Source organism: Onychomys torridus, chromosome X (genome assembly GCF_903995425.1).
Source record: "Onychomys torridus chromosome X, mOncTor1.1, whole genome shotgun sequence".
NCBI lineage: Eukaryota > Metazoa > Chordata > Mammalia > Rodentia > Cricetidae > Onychomys > Onychomys torridus.
Genome location: NC_050466.1, coordinates 98935439 through 98953460, shown reverse-complemented (window position 1 = coordinate 98953460; position 18022 = coordinate 98935439). Strand labels below are relative to the sequence as shown.

Here is an 18022-nt window from a genome sequence, read left to right as displayed (position 1 = left end):
TTACAGCCTTTTAATTGTTGACTAGTATTCATTTGAATTAATGTTCCACACATTGTTGATCTGTTTTCCACTTAAAGGTCTCATTGGGGATTTCCAGTTTAGGGGATTATTGGAAAAGCTGCTAAACAAACAAACAAACAAACAAACAAACAAACAAAAACTTTCACATACACCCAAAGGTCATAATTTAAACCTGCAACCCAAGTTATTCTGGAGGCTAAGGCAGGAGGATCCTAAATTCAAGGTTGGTCTGGGCCCCACAGCATACTCATAATGGACTGGGAAATTTAGTGAGACGTTTAAAAATACTGAATGGGGCACAGATGCAGCTCAGTGATAGAGCACTGATCTAGCATGCATGGGACACCAAGTGCAATCTCCAGCACCAGAAAACAAAGTAAGACAAAAGCAAGTGAAAGCCTCTAAACACTCACATACTGCTTCCTGTGGGAACAGACATTTTAATTCCCCTGAGTGAATGTGCTGGAGTGGGCTGCTAAGTCATATAAGTGTATGTTTAACACTTTAGGAAATAGGCAGCCACATTTCCAAATTGGCCATGCCACTAACAGTTCCAGGAACACTTTAAGAGAATTCTGTTTATTCTCATACTCTTCAGAACTTTTTATTGCTAGAGTTCTCTTGGTGGTTTGGTTTTCAGTTACTCTAGAAAGTGTGTAGTGGTATCTTATTGTGGGTTTAATGAAGATTTCCATAATTGCTAATAACGTTTAATATTTCCTTATTTATTTTCCCCTTATCAGTGTATCATCTTCTGTAGAGGGATTGTCAAATGTTTAAACATAAAAATGGCATAAATTTCAAGTTATTTTCTCCTCCTGGGTCCGTCCTTTTCTTTCTCTTAATAATATTATAAAGTTTATTAAAGTCTAACTCTTCATGAATTCACTGCCAATTCTAATATTTTTGCTTAACCAAATATCATATTTTTCTCTGTACCATTTCTTCTAAAAAATTTATAGATATTAAATTGTACACATACATTTTTAATTTGTTTTAGTTATTCTTTGTATATTTGCAAATAATGGATCCAAGTTCTTTGTCTTCCACATGGATATCCAATTTTATAACATAATTTATCAAAATGTCTTCATTAAATTGCCATTTTCACTTTGTTTAATGTCACTGACTGTGTATGTATTCTGCTCCTTTACTCTATCATTAATATTTCTTGACCTAAATGGTACAATCTGGTGACTAATCCATCCTTACAAAATCTTGAAGTTTCACAGTACAAACCTTTCAACTTTTGATTTTTCTACATTTACATTAGTATGTGTCACTTATATAAAATAATATATTTTATTTCATCTCCATTTATATATATCCTATTGAGTCTGTATGTATTCTTATGTCTCTCTCTCTCTCTCTGCTCTTATGTCTCTCTCTGCTCACTTTTCCTACTCATACTATCCTGTTCTACTCAAATAGTCCTCTTACTAACTTAATGTCCTTTTCTAGGTTCCATATATGAGAGAAATTATACATACATGCATATATATATATATATATATATATATATATATATATTAGTAAGTTCCTTTATTATGAGTGCATAACTTGGCTATAATGAATAGTGCATAACAGACATGGATGCTGCAGGTATCACTAGTTTGATTCTTCAGAGACATAACCTGGAGTGGTAGAAAAGGATCACAATGTAGTTCTAATTTTATGAACCTGTTTAATGATTTCTATAGTGCTTATACTAATTTGTACTCATACAAGTAGTATATAGGGTCCACATTTTCAGCATCCTTGCCAGTATGTGTTATTTGATATTTTTATTATAACCATTCTAACTAAGGTGACATGGAATCTCAGTGTAGTTTTCATTCATTTTTCATAGATGTCTAGAAATGTTGGACATTTTTTAATGTATTTACTGGCTGTGAACTTCTTTTAAGAACTTTGGGTTCCTTTTATTATTATTTATTTTTTCCATTATTGATTGTATTAAATGTTCCTTTGGTGTTTACTTTTTTGAGTTCTTTACTTTTGATATGAATACTCTGGCAGATGAATAACTGGTAAAGATCTCCTCCCATTCAGTAGCCCTCATCCATTCATTCCCATTTGCTAGTTCTTGTTACTATTTCCCAAGAATCTATAGTCTCATTCACAAAGTCCCTGGCTACGTTTTTAGCTTGAAATATTTTTTTTTTGTTTTCTTTTCAAGTAGTTTCAAAGTCTATGGTTTCATATTAAGGACTTTATGATCCATTTTGAATTGACTTTTGTGCAAGTTGAGAGATGTGCATATGCAGTTTCCAGAACCATTTATTGAGGAGGCTTTCTTTTTTCCCCAGTGACTATTTCAGGAATCTTTGTCAAAAAGCAGGTGGCTGTAGCTGTATGGGTTTATTTCTCTATTCTCTATTCTATTTTATTGGACTGTGTGCCTCTTTTGTTCTACTACTTTAATGTTTTTATCATTTGACTATTCAGGACATTTTATATAAACAAAAATATACTATGTACTCTTTGTGTACATTTTATTTCACTTAGTATAATATTTTCAATTTTCTCTAATATTATGTCATGAGTTAGTAGATTATTTCTTTTATGGCTACATAATATCACACTAAATGTAAATCTAATCTTTAGTGCCATGTTTTGCTTGTTATAAGCTGTTGACTTTATAGGATGGAAGTTGTCTTTATATTCCCTTATTATTCTTTTCACATCTAAAAAATTTGTAATGATAGCCTCTATTTCACTTTTTGATATTTGCAATTTGTATCTTGTATTTTTTGGCAAAGATTTTTATTGTTCTCCTATTTGATTCATCTTTGCAAAGAGGTGAGAGTTTTATTAATATTCTTTGTTTTCTATTTTGAATTAAATTCATTGAGGGCCCAATTTTCTCTTTCCTGCTTTTTACTTCATTTTGAATTTCTTCTGTCTTTGCTTTTGTAAGGTAAAGTTTTCAATTGGTGACTTGAGATATTACTTCTCTAATCAAAGCATTTAATATTGTCAATTTCATTCCAAGGACTTCTTTTGATGAATTCCTCAAGTTGTAATGTATTTCTTTTCTATGTAAAAATGTATTGATTTTGAGGTAGTGAGGACTGAATTTCAATCTTGAACATTCTATGTAAGCAGTTTCCCACTGAATTATGTCCTTCATCGTACTCTCTTTTGTATTCAATTCAACTATTTTAAAAACACCGTTGTAACCTTCCTTTTAATTGATTGCTTAGTAAGAACTTTTTAACTTTCAATATGTGGGATTTTGCAGATATCTTTCAAGCACTGGTTTTAAATTTAATTCCACTGTTATTTTATAGCATACTTTATATTAGTTCAAACATTGAAAAGGCTAAAATTTGGTTTTGTGACCTAGGATTGTTTCTATATTTGTGAATGTCCCATGAACACTTGAACAGCACATGCATTCTTTTGGTTGAACTATTCCATAAATGTCAATCAGATCAAGTTGATTAAGAGAGTTATTTAGATCTGTATCCTTAATAATTTGGGGTCTTTTTCTTCACGTCAAGAGAGGAATGTTGAAGTCTATTTGGATTTGGAATGAAGTTAAGTAGTAGAATGGTTGTCTATCCATGAGATTTGATTCACATGGCCACCAAAAAAAAAAAAAAAGAATGCTATGATTTTGTTGCTTATTTATATTTTTATCTAAGTGGTTGTTGTTAGGAAGCAAAAACGTTTCCACTTTTCAGTACAGTAAAATAAATTGTAACTCTAATTTATATCTTCTAAAAAGTGAATTTGAAAAAAGATAGCTGAGGGAGTATTAATTTATTATGATACCATACTGGTATTCTTTCATATAAGGCTAGTTATCTATTCTAGCTGAAAATTATATTTCAATGTAAATATTTTACTTTGTAAAGAAAAAAGGCCACTTAATCTGTAAATTTAGTTTTATTTCTAATCTAGTTCATCATCTTATTTTCCTATGATAAACAATGAAGTGTTAAATGATAGGTATTAAATTCAATTTCAATAACTACTATAAGAAGACTTTTACTTAAATTATTTTCACCAAATGAATTAAAATTTATGAGACAAGAAATACTACTGTTGTAGTTTTGCTGTAGAGTAGGTTTTCATTTTTGTCCTATTAAATTTCTATTCAAATAGACAAGTTAAATGTGTGTACAGCAGAGAAATTAGACAGGAGCTCTGTTGCCTTTGTGTGTTTTCAAAATAGGGTACATTTTTTGAGGAATATTATAAGACTATATTTTGTAATATTAACCTTAAAGGCATCTCAGAATTGGAATTTAAGTCAACTCAAAGGTGCTAGGGATGTGGCTTAGTGGTATAGTATGTCCATATTTTATGAAAGGCTTTGGGGTTATGAAAGGCAGCACACACACACACACACACACACACACACACAGCCAAATGAGTGCAGAATTACTAAATATCCATGTGCCTCTGTATTCATAGTTCCTGTGCACAAATTCTTTACAAAATCTTGAAAATATATGTGCTTGTACTAAATATGTGGGATTTTTTTCTCTTTGTACTTACTAAGAAACACATAGCATATGTATTTATGTAGCATTTACATTGCATGAAGTTTTATAAATATTTCAGACATGATTTAAAGTACATAGATCATATATACATTTTGTGCAAATACAATACCATTTTATATAAGGAAGCTCAGTATGTATTTAAGGAAGGTCCCGCATTAAAACTACCATGGCTACTAAGAGACACATGTATTTGGTTTTATAAATTAAAAATTTAATTTTCATCTCTTTTTACTTACTTACTTATTTATTTGTTTATTTATTTATTTATTTATAGCACAAAATCTTGCTACATAGCCTAGGCTGACTTTAAACATGGGATCCTCTTCTTTCAGTTTACCAAATGCTAGGATTACAAGTATGCCCTCCCTGACCATACTTTTAAGACAAGGTCTCATTATATCCCTGGCTGGTCTTGAACTAGCTACAGTTATTCTGTCTTGGCTTTCCAAGTGCTGGAATTGTATGTATATGGCGCACTGATTAATTCAGTACTTAGTTTGAAAAGTCTTGTTTTGCCTAAAGACTCTCATAGGCCTTTTGGGGACTGTGAATACCTTTGTGTTGCTCAAGTTATGCTAACATATATTTTCCTTTCATTTGATATTCTAGATCAGTGGTTCTTAACCTGTGGGTCTTGACCATTGAAAAGCACATATTCCAAATGTTCTTAGCAACTGAGATACCACTCATTAGCAGAATTACTGTTATGAAGTATCAACAAAAATAATTTTATGGTTAGGGGTAACCACAACTACATGAGGAACTGTACTAAAGGGTCACAGCTTTAGGAAGGTTGAGAACCACAGTATAAAGCTTGGAAATGAAAACAACTTCTACCTTTGATTTCCCAGGAACTTGACATTATATCAATGTTAGGCCTCCTTTAACATATTCTGATAAGGAAAAAAAAGCGTGTGTGTGTGTGTGTGTGTGTGTGTGTGTGTGTGTGTGTGTGTGTGTGTGTGTATACTTAGTGAAGCAAGGCTTGGACTCAAAATTGAGTGCCTTTCAAGGAGCTATCCAGGGTGCTAAACTATATTTCCCTGAAGTTGTCCTAACACTGGCCAAAAAGAAAATCCCTCTAATCTTGCTCTATATTTCAACCTGCTATCTCTGACACATTGGCCATAAATAACCTATCTATTACCTACCCAGTCTGTTACTACTCTGAATATATACATATGTGTATGTTTGTATTTATCTTCTGTAGACACATTCAATTTTGCCCAATTTCCCAGTTGAGTTGCTAACCAGGCCATCAGGGAAAAAAGAGACACCTTTATTATGTTCAGTAACGTATAGTAATATAAGGTGCCAACAATTTATACAATGCAGTCTCAAAGTGCATCTATGGTGTTTGCTCTTATAAAATATTTTATTTATAACATCCTTTGTAGTTTAAATTTGCACTCATTTTACAAATTCCTATTAGTTTTAGCTCTGAGTTATAAAGACCTGAAATTTGATTGAATAATCTATGCTTTTGGGACCAAAATTTTTTCTAGAGTGTCTTTCTAACTTTGACTAATTATTACTTAGAACAACAGTTCTTAGATTCTACTCTATTTGCTGTATCAAAATCACCATATATATCTTGACAGAATTGAAAAATCTCAGTCCTCAACCTAGATTTTCTGAACCAGAAACACTGGGGATGTATTCAGTAATCTGTGTTTTGATGAGGTTTGCAAATGATCCTGACACATATTTACCAATCACTTAGAATAACATGTTAATAAGTCTGAAATTATATGGTTCAGTCTAATTTAAGTTTTATTTATAAACCTACTGAGCAGTGATTAGAATTCTCTTCAATTAAAAATGCTGATTTGTGTGTGTGTATGTGTGAATGCGTGTGTGTGCATGCACATGTGTGTCAAAAAGAGAGAGAGACAGAGACAGAGATACAGAGAGTGACTGAGATAGAGATAGAGAAAGGAAAGGAAAGGAGAGGAGAGGAGAGGAGACGAGGGGAGGGGAGAGGAAGGGAGGAGAGAAGAGAGAGAGACTGTGTAGCCCAGTTCGGTATGTAGCTCACAGTCCTTCTGCCCTTGTTTGTTGAGTGCTGAGATTTTAGGTAAGTGCTTCAACAATGAGCCTCAGTGATGAGAATTTTTTTCGTTCGAGACAGGGACTCACTTTGTAGGCTTGCAACTTTCTATGTAGACCAGGATGGCCTCAAACCTACAGAGATCTGGCTGCCTCTGCCTCCCAAGTGCTAGGATTAAAATAAAAGTGTGTATAACCAGGCTACTAGTGAGAATTCTAATAATGATATTTTTCTTTAGGTGATAATAATTTTGTAAATTGTATGTAAAAGACAATCAGAATTGGGATAAGTTGGTAGATATAAACGTTTATAATTTTCATTGTATTGTTACAGATTTAGGAGATATGCTTGCACAAGGTTACATAGTTACTCCCATATTCTTAATCAAAGAATGGTTAATGCTTAGAATTTTCCCCAGTAAAGGTCAAGATTTCGAAGAGACTTAAATTGCAAACAGTAAGTTTAGAAAGAGACACTGACTGAATAATCTGCCAGGTTTCTTTACTCAACTTCAGTAAACAATGCTGTAAAGGATATTGCATCCAGATTAGCTTTATATCTGATGTGATTGCATTGACTTATAAAAATGTATCTATTTTTTGAAATATGGCTTGCTATCATTTTCATTTATATCATACTAGAAATTCATTTCCTGTTCAGTAGATCAATCATTCTAACATTTGATCAACCTACTACCAGGAGACTTAGAAAATAACAATATAAACATATATTGTGTTCTGACTTAAAGAGATTTAGAAATAAAGAGAAAACAGATTATATATAATATAGAATTTCATTGTAAAAATACCACTATTAGAATGAAGTGAGGATGAATTTTTAGCTAAATCACATAATATAAGTACCTTTCTTAAAAGTCTTATGAGAATGAGGGTTACCATTCTGCTATTCTTCCCTGACTTCAGTAATGCAAATGAATTTCACTTTCTACATAATATGTCCTTTAGGAACTGTTGAAAGGTGAAATGTTATTAAATTGTTATCTTATTTATAACTTACTTATTGTTTAATGTCATTCATTCTATAATAAAGACAATAGTGAGCTTGCATTTTACTAGTAAGTGTGAGTCCCTTTCCTTTTTGCAATTTGATTTTTAGAGACCCAATATTAGCATATTTAAAGTAAAGGTTCTCAGCTGGGCAGTGGTGGCTCAAGCCTTTAATCCCAGCAGAGGCAGAGGCAGGTGGAGCTCCGTGAGTTTGAGGCCAGCCTGGTCTACAAAGCGAGTTCCAGGAAAGGCACAAAGCTACACAGAGAAACCCTGTCTCAAAAAACAAAAAAAACAAAAAAAAAAAAAAAAGGTTCTCTGAAACTGCTAAGGTACGATTTAAAGATAACTGAGTACTTAAAATTTCCATTTTTCTAGATACAAATCTCATGTGTTTATTTCTAAATATTTGTTTAGGATATTTCTAAAATAAGATATTTGAATATTTTCTACTATCATTTTAGTGATCTGTATATATATGCATTATTTTCTAATTATTTACATTAAAATCTTTGTAGAAATAGTCAGAGAATAATGCAAGGTTATGTGGCTCTTTCTATAATCAGTCACCAAATATTACCTTGTATATGTCAAAAGTTTAGAAATTAGAACCACAGTGATCTGTGGGTGGTCTGTGAGCTGGTGATCAAAGACCATCGCTTCATATTTCACACACACCCAGGAGTAAGGCCAAGATGGGTCAGTCAACCATTTTTTTTTTTTTTTCACTTAAATTACGTGACCACCCCCTTTCACCTCTGACCTAGGTCATCCAATGTATGCCATTTGTCGGAGTAGAAGAGTCGGTGTGGAGGTTTAAGTGTACCCTATCCCTAGTTTTGCAAATACTCTGAAAATGCACTAAAATGCTGGTAGAGCCTGTATTGTCAACTTTCAAGATAACAATTTTTAATTAAGAACTAGATATAGCGTATTAAAATCCTATAACCACTAAAATATTATCAATCATTTTTAAAATTCCAATGCTATACTAACTGAAAATCCAGAATGCAGACAAGTAGACAATTTCAGAATAAAAACTTCTTGAAGACTAAAAGTAACCCCCTCTTAAATATACTTTGCAGAAGACTGAACAGCTCAAGTCTTCACTGACACTTGCTTTTTTATGCTCAAATAAAATGCTTTATAATTTCACCAACATTTCAAATACCTTTTGTGCTAATAAAAATGAGGTTTCATGAGCCCTGTTTACTATTAATTAAAACCACACAACACATCTCTGCCATGGTCAGCACAGATCAAATAATTATTAAGCTTCAAGGAGTTAAGTCTTGATCAGTTTCATATCAGCCCAGTTTTAACACAATGTAAAGTTAGAGTACAGAAATGTTTCCATCAATCCATCACATTTATTGGATACCACTTATGTATCATGAATGTAAATCTTAATATATTAATTCACTGTACCAAAAAACTCAAGAGAGAGATTAAGGAGTAATTAAAGATATGGAAAATACAGAAGAAAGGTGACTAGATTTTCTGTAGGAGACAAGTACAAGGACTTTATGGACAGAGGAACTGAATAACAGATGTGATTTAGAGAGCATCAGAGTGGGCAAGATCAGACTTCAATTAGACCTGTTTTCATTTAAGGTTTCCCATTTTTAATACTGTGGTGATATTGTGTTTCCCAATATATTGTGCACCCTAATAAACTTATCTGGGGTCAGAGAACAGAACAGCCACTAGATAAACATAGAGGCCAGAAAATGGTGGCACAAACACCTTTAATCCTAGCATTCTGGAGGCAGAGATCCATCTGGATCTCTGTGAGTTCAAAGCCACACTGGAAACAGCCAGGCATGGTGTCACACACCTTTAATCCCAGGAAGTGATGGCAGAAAGCAGAAAGGTATATAAGGTGTGAGGACCAGGAATTAGAGCCAGGGCAAACTTTTAGGCTTCTAGCAGCAGTTCTGCTGAGATCCATTTGGATGAGGACACAGAGGCTTCAAGTTTGAGGAAATAGGATCGGCTGAGGAACTGGCGAGGTGAGGTTAGCTATGGCTGGTTCTGTTTCTCTGATCTTCCAGTGTTCACCCCAATACCTGGCTCTAGGTTTGTTTTTATTAATAAGATCTTCTAACAATTCATGCTACAAAATACCTGTGTTATCATACAGAAAAATTGTTGAACTTTTACAAGGCTCTGTTTTTTTTTTGTCAAAAATACAGAAAAAAGAAATTTTATTTGTTTGTTTAAGACCAGGTTTTGTTATGTAGGCCTCACTGCTCTGGCACTTGCTGGCCTTAAACTGAAGTGGTCCCCTCCCTCAGCCTCCTGAGTGCTACAAAATATATCTTTGAAAATTGTTATGAAACTGGGTGAACTTGTGAAAATATTATGCCTGTAGAATAGTAACTTTTAACAGATGGGAGTTGTTAGTATTGGTTGTTTTTAAAACTAAATTGCAGGAAGCTGAGGCAGGAGGATCATTGCCAATGGGAGGACAGCCTGTGTTATACTAAATTTAAGCTAGCCTAGGCTTCAGAGTGATTCTAAGACTTTTTTCAAAAGATAATAAAATAAAAATAAAGAAAGAAAATAAAATGTAAAAGAGGAAAGAAAAATACTAAACCACATAAGGATGTCCGAGAAAGGAAAGAGACAATACACAATACACATGCGTAGATTTTACTAGAGTATGTGACCATGAATAGTGAACTTTACTATGAAGGTGGAAAACGGAGGCTGATAACAAAGCATTTACATTCAGAGCTAAGAGGTTTGATAAGATGGAGAATCTTTCAAGAACTTTGATCACTGTATTGATATGCAAGAGCTAGCTTAAGCTTACATTCAGAAAGGTTAGTTAAGGAGTCAGGGACTGAGCACTGAAGTCTCAGTGGTTGGAGATTATAAAGATGAAGAACAAAACAGACAAGAAATCAGTATGTAGGAGGAAAATGTACACAATTTTTTTTTCTTTTTCTTTTTTTTGGAGGCCAAGGGGAGAAAATATTTAAAAGAATAGGGAAGGCATAAAATGAACCAAATGATAGTAAGTAGAAGTTGTTGAGGTTAGAAACTATGTTTTGCTGATGGGAATAATCCAGTAGAAAGGGAAAAATAGGTGACATGGAAGAGAGGAGAATTCTAGAACTGAGCTGGTAAGCAATAGGAAAATGAGACGCAGAGCTCAACGGAATTGGACTTCATTAAGAACACTTTTTGCCAACATAAATTGACACACATACACACAAACACACATTTTCAAGATTTGTAGCCTTATGAAATTCTTATTTTCAAAGGTATCACTTTTGCAGAGCGATATTCCTAAAGCTTTGGATTTTAACCATAGTTTAAGGGCATTATTAGTAGTTCTTATTTGAATTCACTGCCAACCTCTGTAACCTCTTTGCTTTCTTAGTACTCCACAGCAGATGGTAAAATAAATGGAACGCACAGTTCAGTATTCTTTAGTAGCACAGCACAACAGCTCTAAATGTAGAAGGGGCAAGGAGGTGGTGTGTGTATAAGCATCATGTTAGAAACCTCTCCAAGGTACCGAGCTGGTTTTGCTGCTACAGCAAACGCTTTCAAGACTCTAGGTGTCAAAAAGTGAAATAACTTTTTTTTTAACTCTAAGTATTAAAATGTTTTGCTGACGGTTTTGATCATCTACTCCATGTATAAGATGGAACTTAATTTATCTGTTAAATAACTAGAGCCAAGGACAGCACATAGAGTAGCAAAGGAGTAAAGCACAGCATGAAGATCGAAACATTCTTCTCTCTCTCTCTCTCTCTCTCTCTCTCTCTCTCTCTCTCTCCTTCTTTCCCTCTCTCCCTCTCTCTATCGCTGTGTGTCTCTCTGAGTCTGTCTCTCTATCTCTGGGTCTGTCTGTCTGTCTCTCTCTGTCACACACACACACACACACACACACACACACACACACACACACATTCTCAGGGAGGTGGGGAGGGGTTGGAGTTAGATACCTTGCCTTTGTTACTATGGGTAGAATCTGCTTAGTGGTGTGTATGTAAGCATTGTGTACTCACAAGAGACTGAACCATTGTGAGTTCATTCCTACTGGGAGGGCGACTCTCAGGAACATCTTAAGTGAGACAAACTGGGTGGAGTGGGAGGGTGGGGAGCACAGGTATACTGATTTCTTTCTTTTTCTTTCTTTCTTCCTTCCTTCCTTCCTTCCTTCCTTCCTTCCTTCCTTCCTTCCTTCCTTCCTTCCTTCCTTCTTTCTTTCTTTCTTTCTTTTTTAAATGCATTATTTGCTGCCTCTAGCTTCTAGGTGGCTGATCTAATAGTCTAAAATCCCCGCCCTAATAGTATTGGTTACTAGGTACTAAAATGGGCGTGGCTTAAACACCTGAGTTTTGCTGGGCCCAGCAAGCTGGCCCTGGGGCTGAGCCTGGACTCCTGAAGCTTTCTGCAGAGGCCCTGGGTTCCCCTCATCCTATCTGGGAATCCTCCGGCCGGCCAAGCTGTTCGGTAGTCTTAGGAGGGCCTGCTGAGCATGTGTAGGGAACACCGCGCATGCTCTGTGGGGTGGGCAGGTTTAGCAGGCGCGAGCTGTGGGCTTTACTACAGTTCGCCCGCCTCCCCCTCCCAGCATGCCCCCTCCCCTTCTTCCCGCCCCCAGCACGCGTTCCTCGCAACCACCCCGCCCCTCCTCCCCTACTCCCCTCCACTCCGGGCTGGGGAACCTCCATTGACGTGCCGGTGACGCTGCCGCGCGCGCGGGGGGTTCCAAGCGCCGCACAGGTAACGCGGCGACTGCCGCCATATTGGCGGCGTAGGGAGCGGGGAGGGGGCCCGGGAGCGAGGGGGGGGTGCGAGCGGCGCGGGCGGCGCACGCGGGAGTTGGGGGGGGGCGCGCGCGCGCGGCGGGAGTGGGGGGGGGGCGGCCCCGTGGAGCTTTGCTGGGCGGGCGGCGGGAGCCGTGCGGCTGCTCGAGGGGAGGCAGTCCAGAGTTGTCTTCTTTTTGGGCACACCAGCGGGCAGCGGATCCCCCACTCTCCCAGCTTCTGAGGTACCCGCCGCTGAAGAGGTCAGCGATCACGGAGTACGGGGCTCGGACTCTCGGACTCAGCAGTGAGCGAGGTCCACGGACGGGATGCATGGTGGTACTGGAGAGCGGCAGCTCGTGTTCGAGTGCTCCTGAAGTGGCGATGCTACCATTCGTTCCTCTGGAGGATCTCTGGGACCAAGAAATGGAGGTGTTCGGCAGCGGCAGCGAGAGCGGCAGTGCGAGCGGCACCGCGAGCGGCGGCCCCGAGGTTAGTGTGGTGGGCGGGACCGGCTGGAAGTCTGCAGCCCTGGGTCCCGGGAGATCCTGGCCGGGCGGGAGAGCGGGCGAGGTGGCGGGTGCCAAGCAAGCCCCCCCCCCCCTACCCCCTTCCCGGGGGCCCAGACCTCTAGGAGCATGAGGGCGGGAAAGGGGACGGGGCAGTGAGCTCCAGCATGCAGAGCTCCAGACTCCCAGAGCCGGCTTGGCCTCCCGAGCCCCGAGCTCCGAGCTCCGGAGGTGCAGCCACGCTAGAGAGTTCCTTGTAAGTTTCTTTACCACTTCCAACCCGAAGCGAAGCGGGACTGGGGACACGCGCCGTGCCTTAGTTGACTCCGCATTCCTCTCACACCATGCTGCCTCTGCTCTCTGAGAACTGGGGCTGAGGACCAGAGCTCGCTGTTGAACTCCAGTGCTTTATGAACTCAGGGAAACAAAAACACACCAAGGTGACTAACTCTGGGGACTTGAACCCCCGGGGACAAGTGTTCCTTGGTAACAGCATTCTTATTTCTTTGCGGACTGCTTTTTTTTTCTCCGTACCTTAAGAGAGGAACTGGTAGTCAGTATGTGCAGGTGATCTGCTGTTGCCTGTTCTCAGGTCCCATTATTCCTGCAGTTCTACTTCGACCCTTTACCTTTTTCCCAGGCTTCATACCTGACCCGTTGGTGGGTACCAGAGGCAAAGGGATCCCAAGACCTTGTAAGACCGATTTTGGTAAAGCTTAGCCAAGTTGCACCAAAATCCTTCCGTTCAATCCCCTTTCCCGCCGTTCTTCTGAAACTGTACTGGCTGTGTTTTGCACTTGGGCCCTGAGAACTTAGATGTGCACAGGTATTTTATTGTTTTCTTACAAAAAGCGAGCCACGTTACGTTTAAACACAAAAACCTACCTATTGTGACAGAAAGTTGGATCCTTTCCTAGTTGCTTAATCATAAGCATAGTATTCCAGTAGAGGCCACCATACACCTCCTAAAATAGTTGTTGAATACCAGTTCGATTCACAACAGAATATTTTGAGGTAAGACTCACTCAGAATCCTCGAAATCTCAAGGATGAGCCTTTGTCTTCAAATACTGTTCCAGCTTTAGAAAGACATACTTTGGATTATCTTATGGTTGCTTGTCCTTTTTCCCTTTACATTATTTTAATTTAAACTAGAGTTAGATTACATTGTGAGAATAACTTGCAAAAAGAGATTTTATGGAAATAAATTGAGAAGTACTGTGGAGTGGAGCCATTTATACAGATAAATATTTTTAAACTAAGTGATCCCAAAATGTTTTAATAGTCTACATCTCTTCAGAATTGGTTAAAAGTGAGATGAATGAAAAATGTTAATTTTTCTTTAAGTGTGGAAATTCTAACTGCATGCAGAAAATGTCCAGCCAGACTATGGGGGTAGGGGGATTTTGTTTCATACATGACTCACAAGTATTTAATTTATATAGGAGGTCGGGATCTTTCAAATGTCTACTATTTTATTTTTAGTTTTGGTTAACTTTGAATGCACTACCTTGTAAATTGCAATTAGCACACATATTTTTAAAATTTGCAGTATGTTGCAGGTAGTGTAGATATTTAACAATGGGTCTCTTTACCTCTGCTGTTTGGAGAACTACTCCAGTAGAGATTGGTAAACCTCTGAAGTAATACAAAAGGTGAAGGCAGTGTGCTGCTTTCTTCATCTAAAACCATTAGCATTGAACTTTATTAAAAATATTCGGGGTGAAATTTTAGTGCTACATGTTGGCAACCCCATTTTGTTTTTGTTTCTTGTACGAATGCTCTGTTCATAAGAAAAAAAAAACAGTTTTCCTTTATAAAATTGATATTTATTTTCATCACACTTTTTGATATTGACTCTAGAAATTTGAGCTTTTAAGTTTGAACTTTACATTCCTCAACTGTGATAGTTTTTAGACCAAAGGTATTTTCATTGTGTTGTATATGTGACTATATTATTTATTATATTATATATAATGGGGTATATTTAATGTGCTGGAATCCATAAGGAAAATGTAGGTATATATTTGTAAATTCTGATGTCAAAAGACATAATTTCTGTGTGTTGAATACTGGTAAGATTAAGTAAGAATTATTAAATTATAGCCACTCACATATTTCAGAATGTTTTTCAGTGTTTTTTACCTTTCTTGCTTATATGAGCAGTTGACAACTTTAGAATTACCTTTCAGCAGTGTGTAAATTGATTGTTTCAGAATCTTAACATGTTTTCCCACAAGAAAACCATGGGCAGTAACATTTGTAGATCAATGCACAATAGCGAGCCATACAGATGAAGAGCCTAATTACTGTTTGAAAATTTTTCCTATGGGAAAATGTGTCAAGGTTTCAATCAAAAACTAGTTAGGTTCCAGTGAATAGTAAGTAGAAAATGGGCCTGCAGAAAGGAAAAATGGGCTCCATTGGCTCCTGGGGAAAAATTCTTAGAAACAGGGACATAAGATAAGCAAGAAGCTCTGGTTGTAAGAGCCCTTGCAGGGACTGTCTCAATTAGGTCTGCTGGGAATAATAACTTCAAAGGGCATCACCCCTCAGGCAGCTGCAGTTTTAGCCCTTGCCTGGATTCTGTCAGGATCAGGGAAGAGGTGTTACTTGAGATGGTATTGGTTGTTTCTGGGCAAGGGTCATAAAGAACAGCTTGAGTGCCATGAATTCTTCATGAATTAGTTCTATGAACATTACAGTTTGTATAGTAGTTTGTGGGGTTTGTTTTTTGATTTTTGGTTTTGGTTTGTGTGTGTGTGTGTGGGGGGGGGATATTAGGTTCCTTATGGAAGAATTGATTGTACTAGAATTCTGGTATTTATATGTTATCAATATGTTTTTGTTTAAGGGAGTTAGTTTGGGGAGTAATTTAATTCATTGATGAAAGCAGTTTGAGCTTAAAGCTATAATCATTAAAATTTTAACCAGGGTAGATTGAGAAAACTTGCAAGTTTTGATTAATTTTTATGATACTCTGTAGTAATAAAAGAAAGAACATGAGCATTGAAAGCAGATGAATCTGTATTCCATCCCCCAAATAAATATGTAATATTACATGTTACCTTTAAAAATTGGAAGAAAAAAATATTTTCAAAAGTTTTATGTAAAAGAAATTCAGTGCTGGGTTTAATACACTTAGCAAGTTGATTTTCATATAGAATGTGTCTAATATATAATAGTTCCCTTTATTTTCCCATTAAATTCTTAGTATCATTTGCATAAAAAAACCCCGGGGGTTTAGATAGCTATAACCATAACCTTTCTACAATGATGTTTTTTTAAAGACCTCCCTAAATCTGATCATTTCATTCAAAGGTATTGAAGCTCTCACTTTGCATCTTTGTAATCACAGATAAGATGATACAGAACTAAATAGGAGCTCATATTTAGGAATACTTAGAGGGATACAAAGAGACAAATTTTATTCTTGCAAGTGGCTAATGAGGTATTTCATTGACATTCTGTTTTGTTAGATTTTTGTTGTTGTTGTGTTTGGAATTCTTATAGTGTGTATTGAGTACAGACAACGCAGTGCAATAATGTGAAATGCCTGAGGATGCATTCCTGAATTATATTCTCCCCTCATTTATTTAATGTAGGTGACACAGGACCATTAAAGAAGGAATGCTGTGATGGCAATGATGGTTTAGGGCTAGATCTGCTAAGGCCTTGTGAAGGAGGCTAGATTTCATCGAGGGTTTTACAGTGCTAATATTTCCAGAGTGGTGAAAGAAACAATTGAAATGGATGGAGACATTATAAGCAACACTGTACTCACTTTGGAAAGGAGAGATTTGGTATCTCTGGGATACGAGTCTGTGTTGCAGGAGTGGGCCTAGTTTGTGAAATTGCATGTGTCCAGATTGTATGGGTCTTTTAAAGCAAGTTTATAGCTAAAATTTTATTGTGTAAGTGTCAACTATTTTTAGGACAATATATAACATCACATTTATGCTTTGAAAAATGACCAGTGGCAATGTGGGGGCCAGATTGGAACAGGGAAAGCACTGGTGGTGCAGCGGCTATCAGTTAGGAGACCGATGTACTCCTAGAAAGAGAGTAAGATTTTTTTGGAGAAGAACTTACAGGGTATCAAGAAAACTAATCAGAGAGATCTTGCAGAAGAAGAACAGGTAGAGCATAGTAACTGATTAGAAAAAAGAGAGTAGACAGAAAAGCTGGCATTAGAAGTCTGATAGTAGGAATTAATTAATTCAGTTTAACAGGGATGGCGCAGTCTGGCAGTGTTCTCTGGAGAACTCTGTGCCGTCTACCTCCAGCGTCCAGGGTCCCGGAACCAAGAGAGACCTCCTCAACATCCTGGGTCTTCCGCTTCCTCCCTCCGCCCCGCCTTGTGGGCGTGACCATTACCGAAGCCTCAATGGGGGTTGGAACTTCCAGGCCAATGCTGGGATGGCTACCCACTACACTTAATGTGTGCTTGCTAATAAAAATCTATGCTAGCCAGCAGACTACTAGAGATAAATATATCTTTCAGGTAGCAAGAGAAAGTAAGGTGAATATCTGTCCTCTCTAGTATTGGCTTGAACAATAGCAGTCTGTTCCTATTTGGCCATCTTTGTTATGGTTTAAAATATTTAGTACTGATGTACTTATTATTAGCTAAATTTATTCATGCTTTTAAAATGATCCATCTGTACATTATTCTTGTTTCACCAATATTCGTTTGAAGTGGTGAATAGTCATGTATGCAGAATGCTTTTCTAGAATCTAGGAAAAAGAGGAGCATCTGCATTTCTTCTATACTTTTTGCCAAGTTTATATCAAATGCATCTCTCTCTCATGCAGGTCCCTTCCTAGTTCTTTCAAGTTTATCTTTAAGGCAGTCTGGTCTCGAAATATTCAGGTCAGTTCATTCTAGGGCAGGGCCTCTACATTTCCCTACCTTGATTAATTCATCATGAGAAGTAATCATTACCTTGATGTTCCATAATGGGGCCTACCAATGGTACAGCTGCTTTCTTGGACCACATTATTTAGAACTACCCACTCATAGTCTTCTCATTTCTACTTTAGAGAAGACAATCAAGATGTTTTTCTTCCTGAGATTATTTTCTTAGTTCGTGCTATCATTGTATTTAGTGATGGTTCTAAAGACTTAGCAAGCACACAAAGTTCAGTAC

General features: G+C 37.2%; 1 protein-coding gene across 1 annotated transcript in view; it reads left to right on the top strand.

Moving 5' to 3' along the window:
• The first annotated feature begins 12227 nt into the window (after positions 1-12227).
• The window catches only part of Rps6ka6 (ribosomal protein S6 kinase A6), a 94472-nt gene continuing 88677 nt past the window's right edge, over positions 12228-18022 (top strand). Inside the window, exons 1-2 of the mRNA XM_036175090.1 lie at positions 12228-12341; positions 12575-12856. Coding sequence (XP_036030983.1) covers positions 12698-12856 — 159 coding nt within the window. The 5' untranslated portion in view covers positions 12228-12341; positions 12575-12697. The remainder of the gene's footprint in view (positions 12342-12574; positions 12857-18022) is intronic.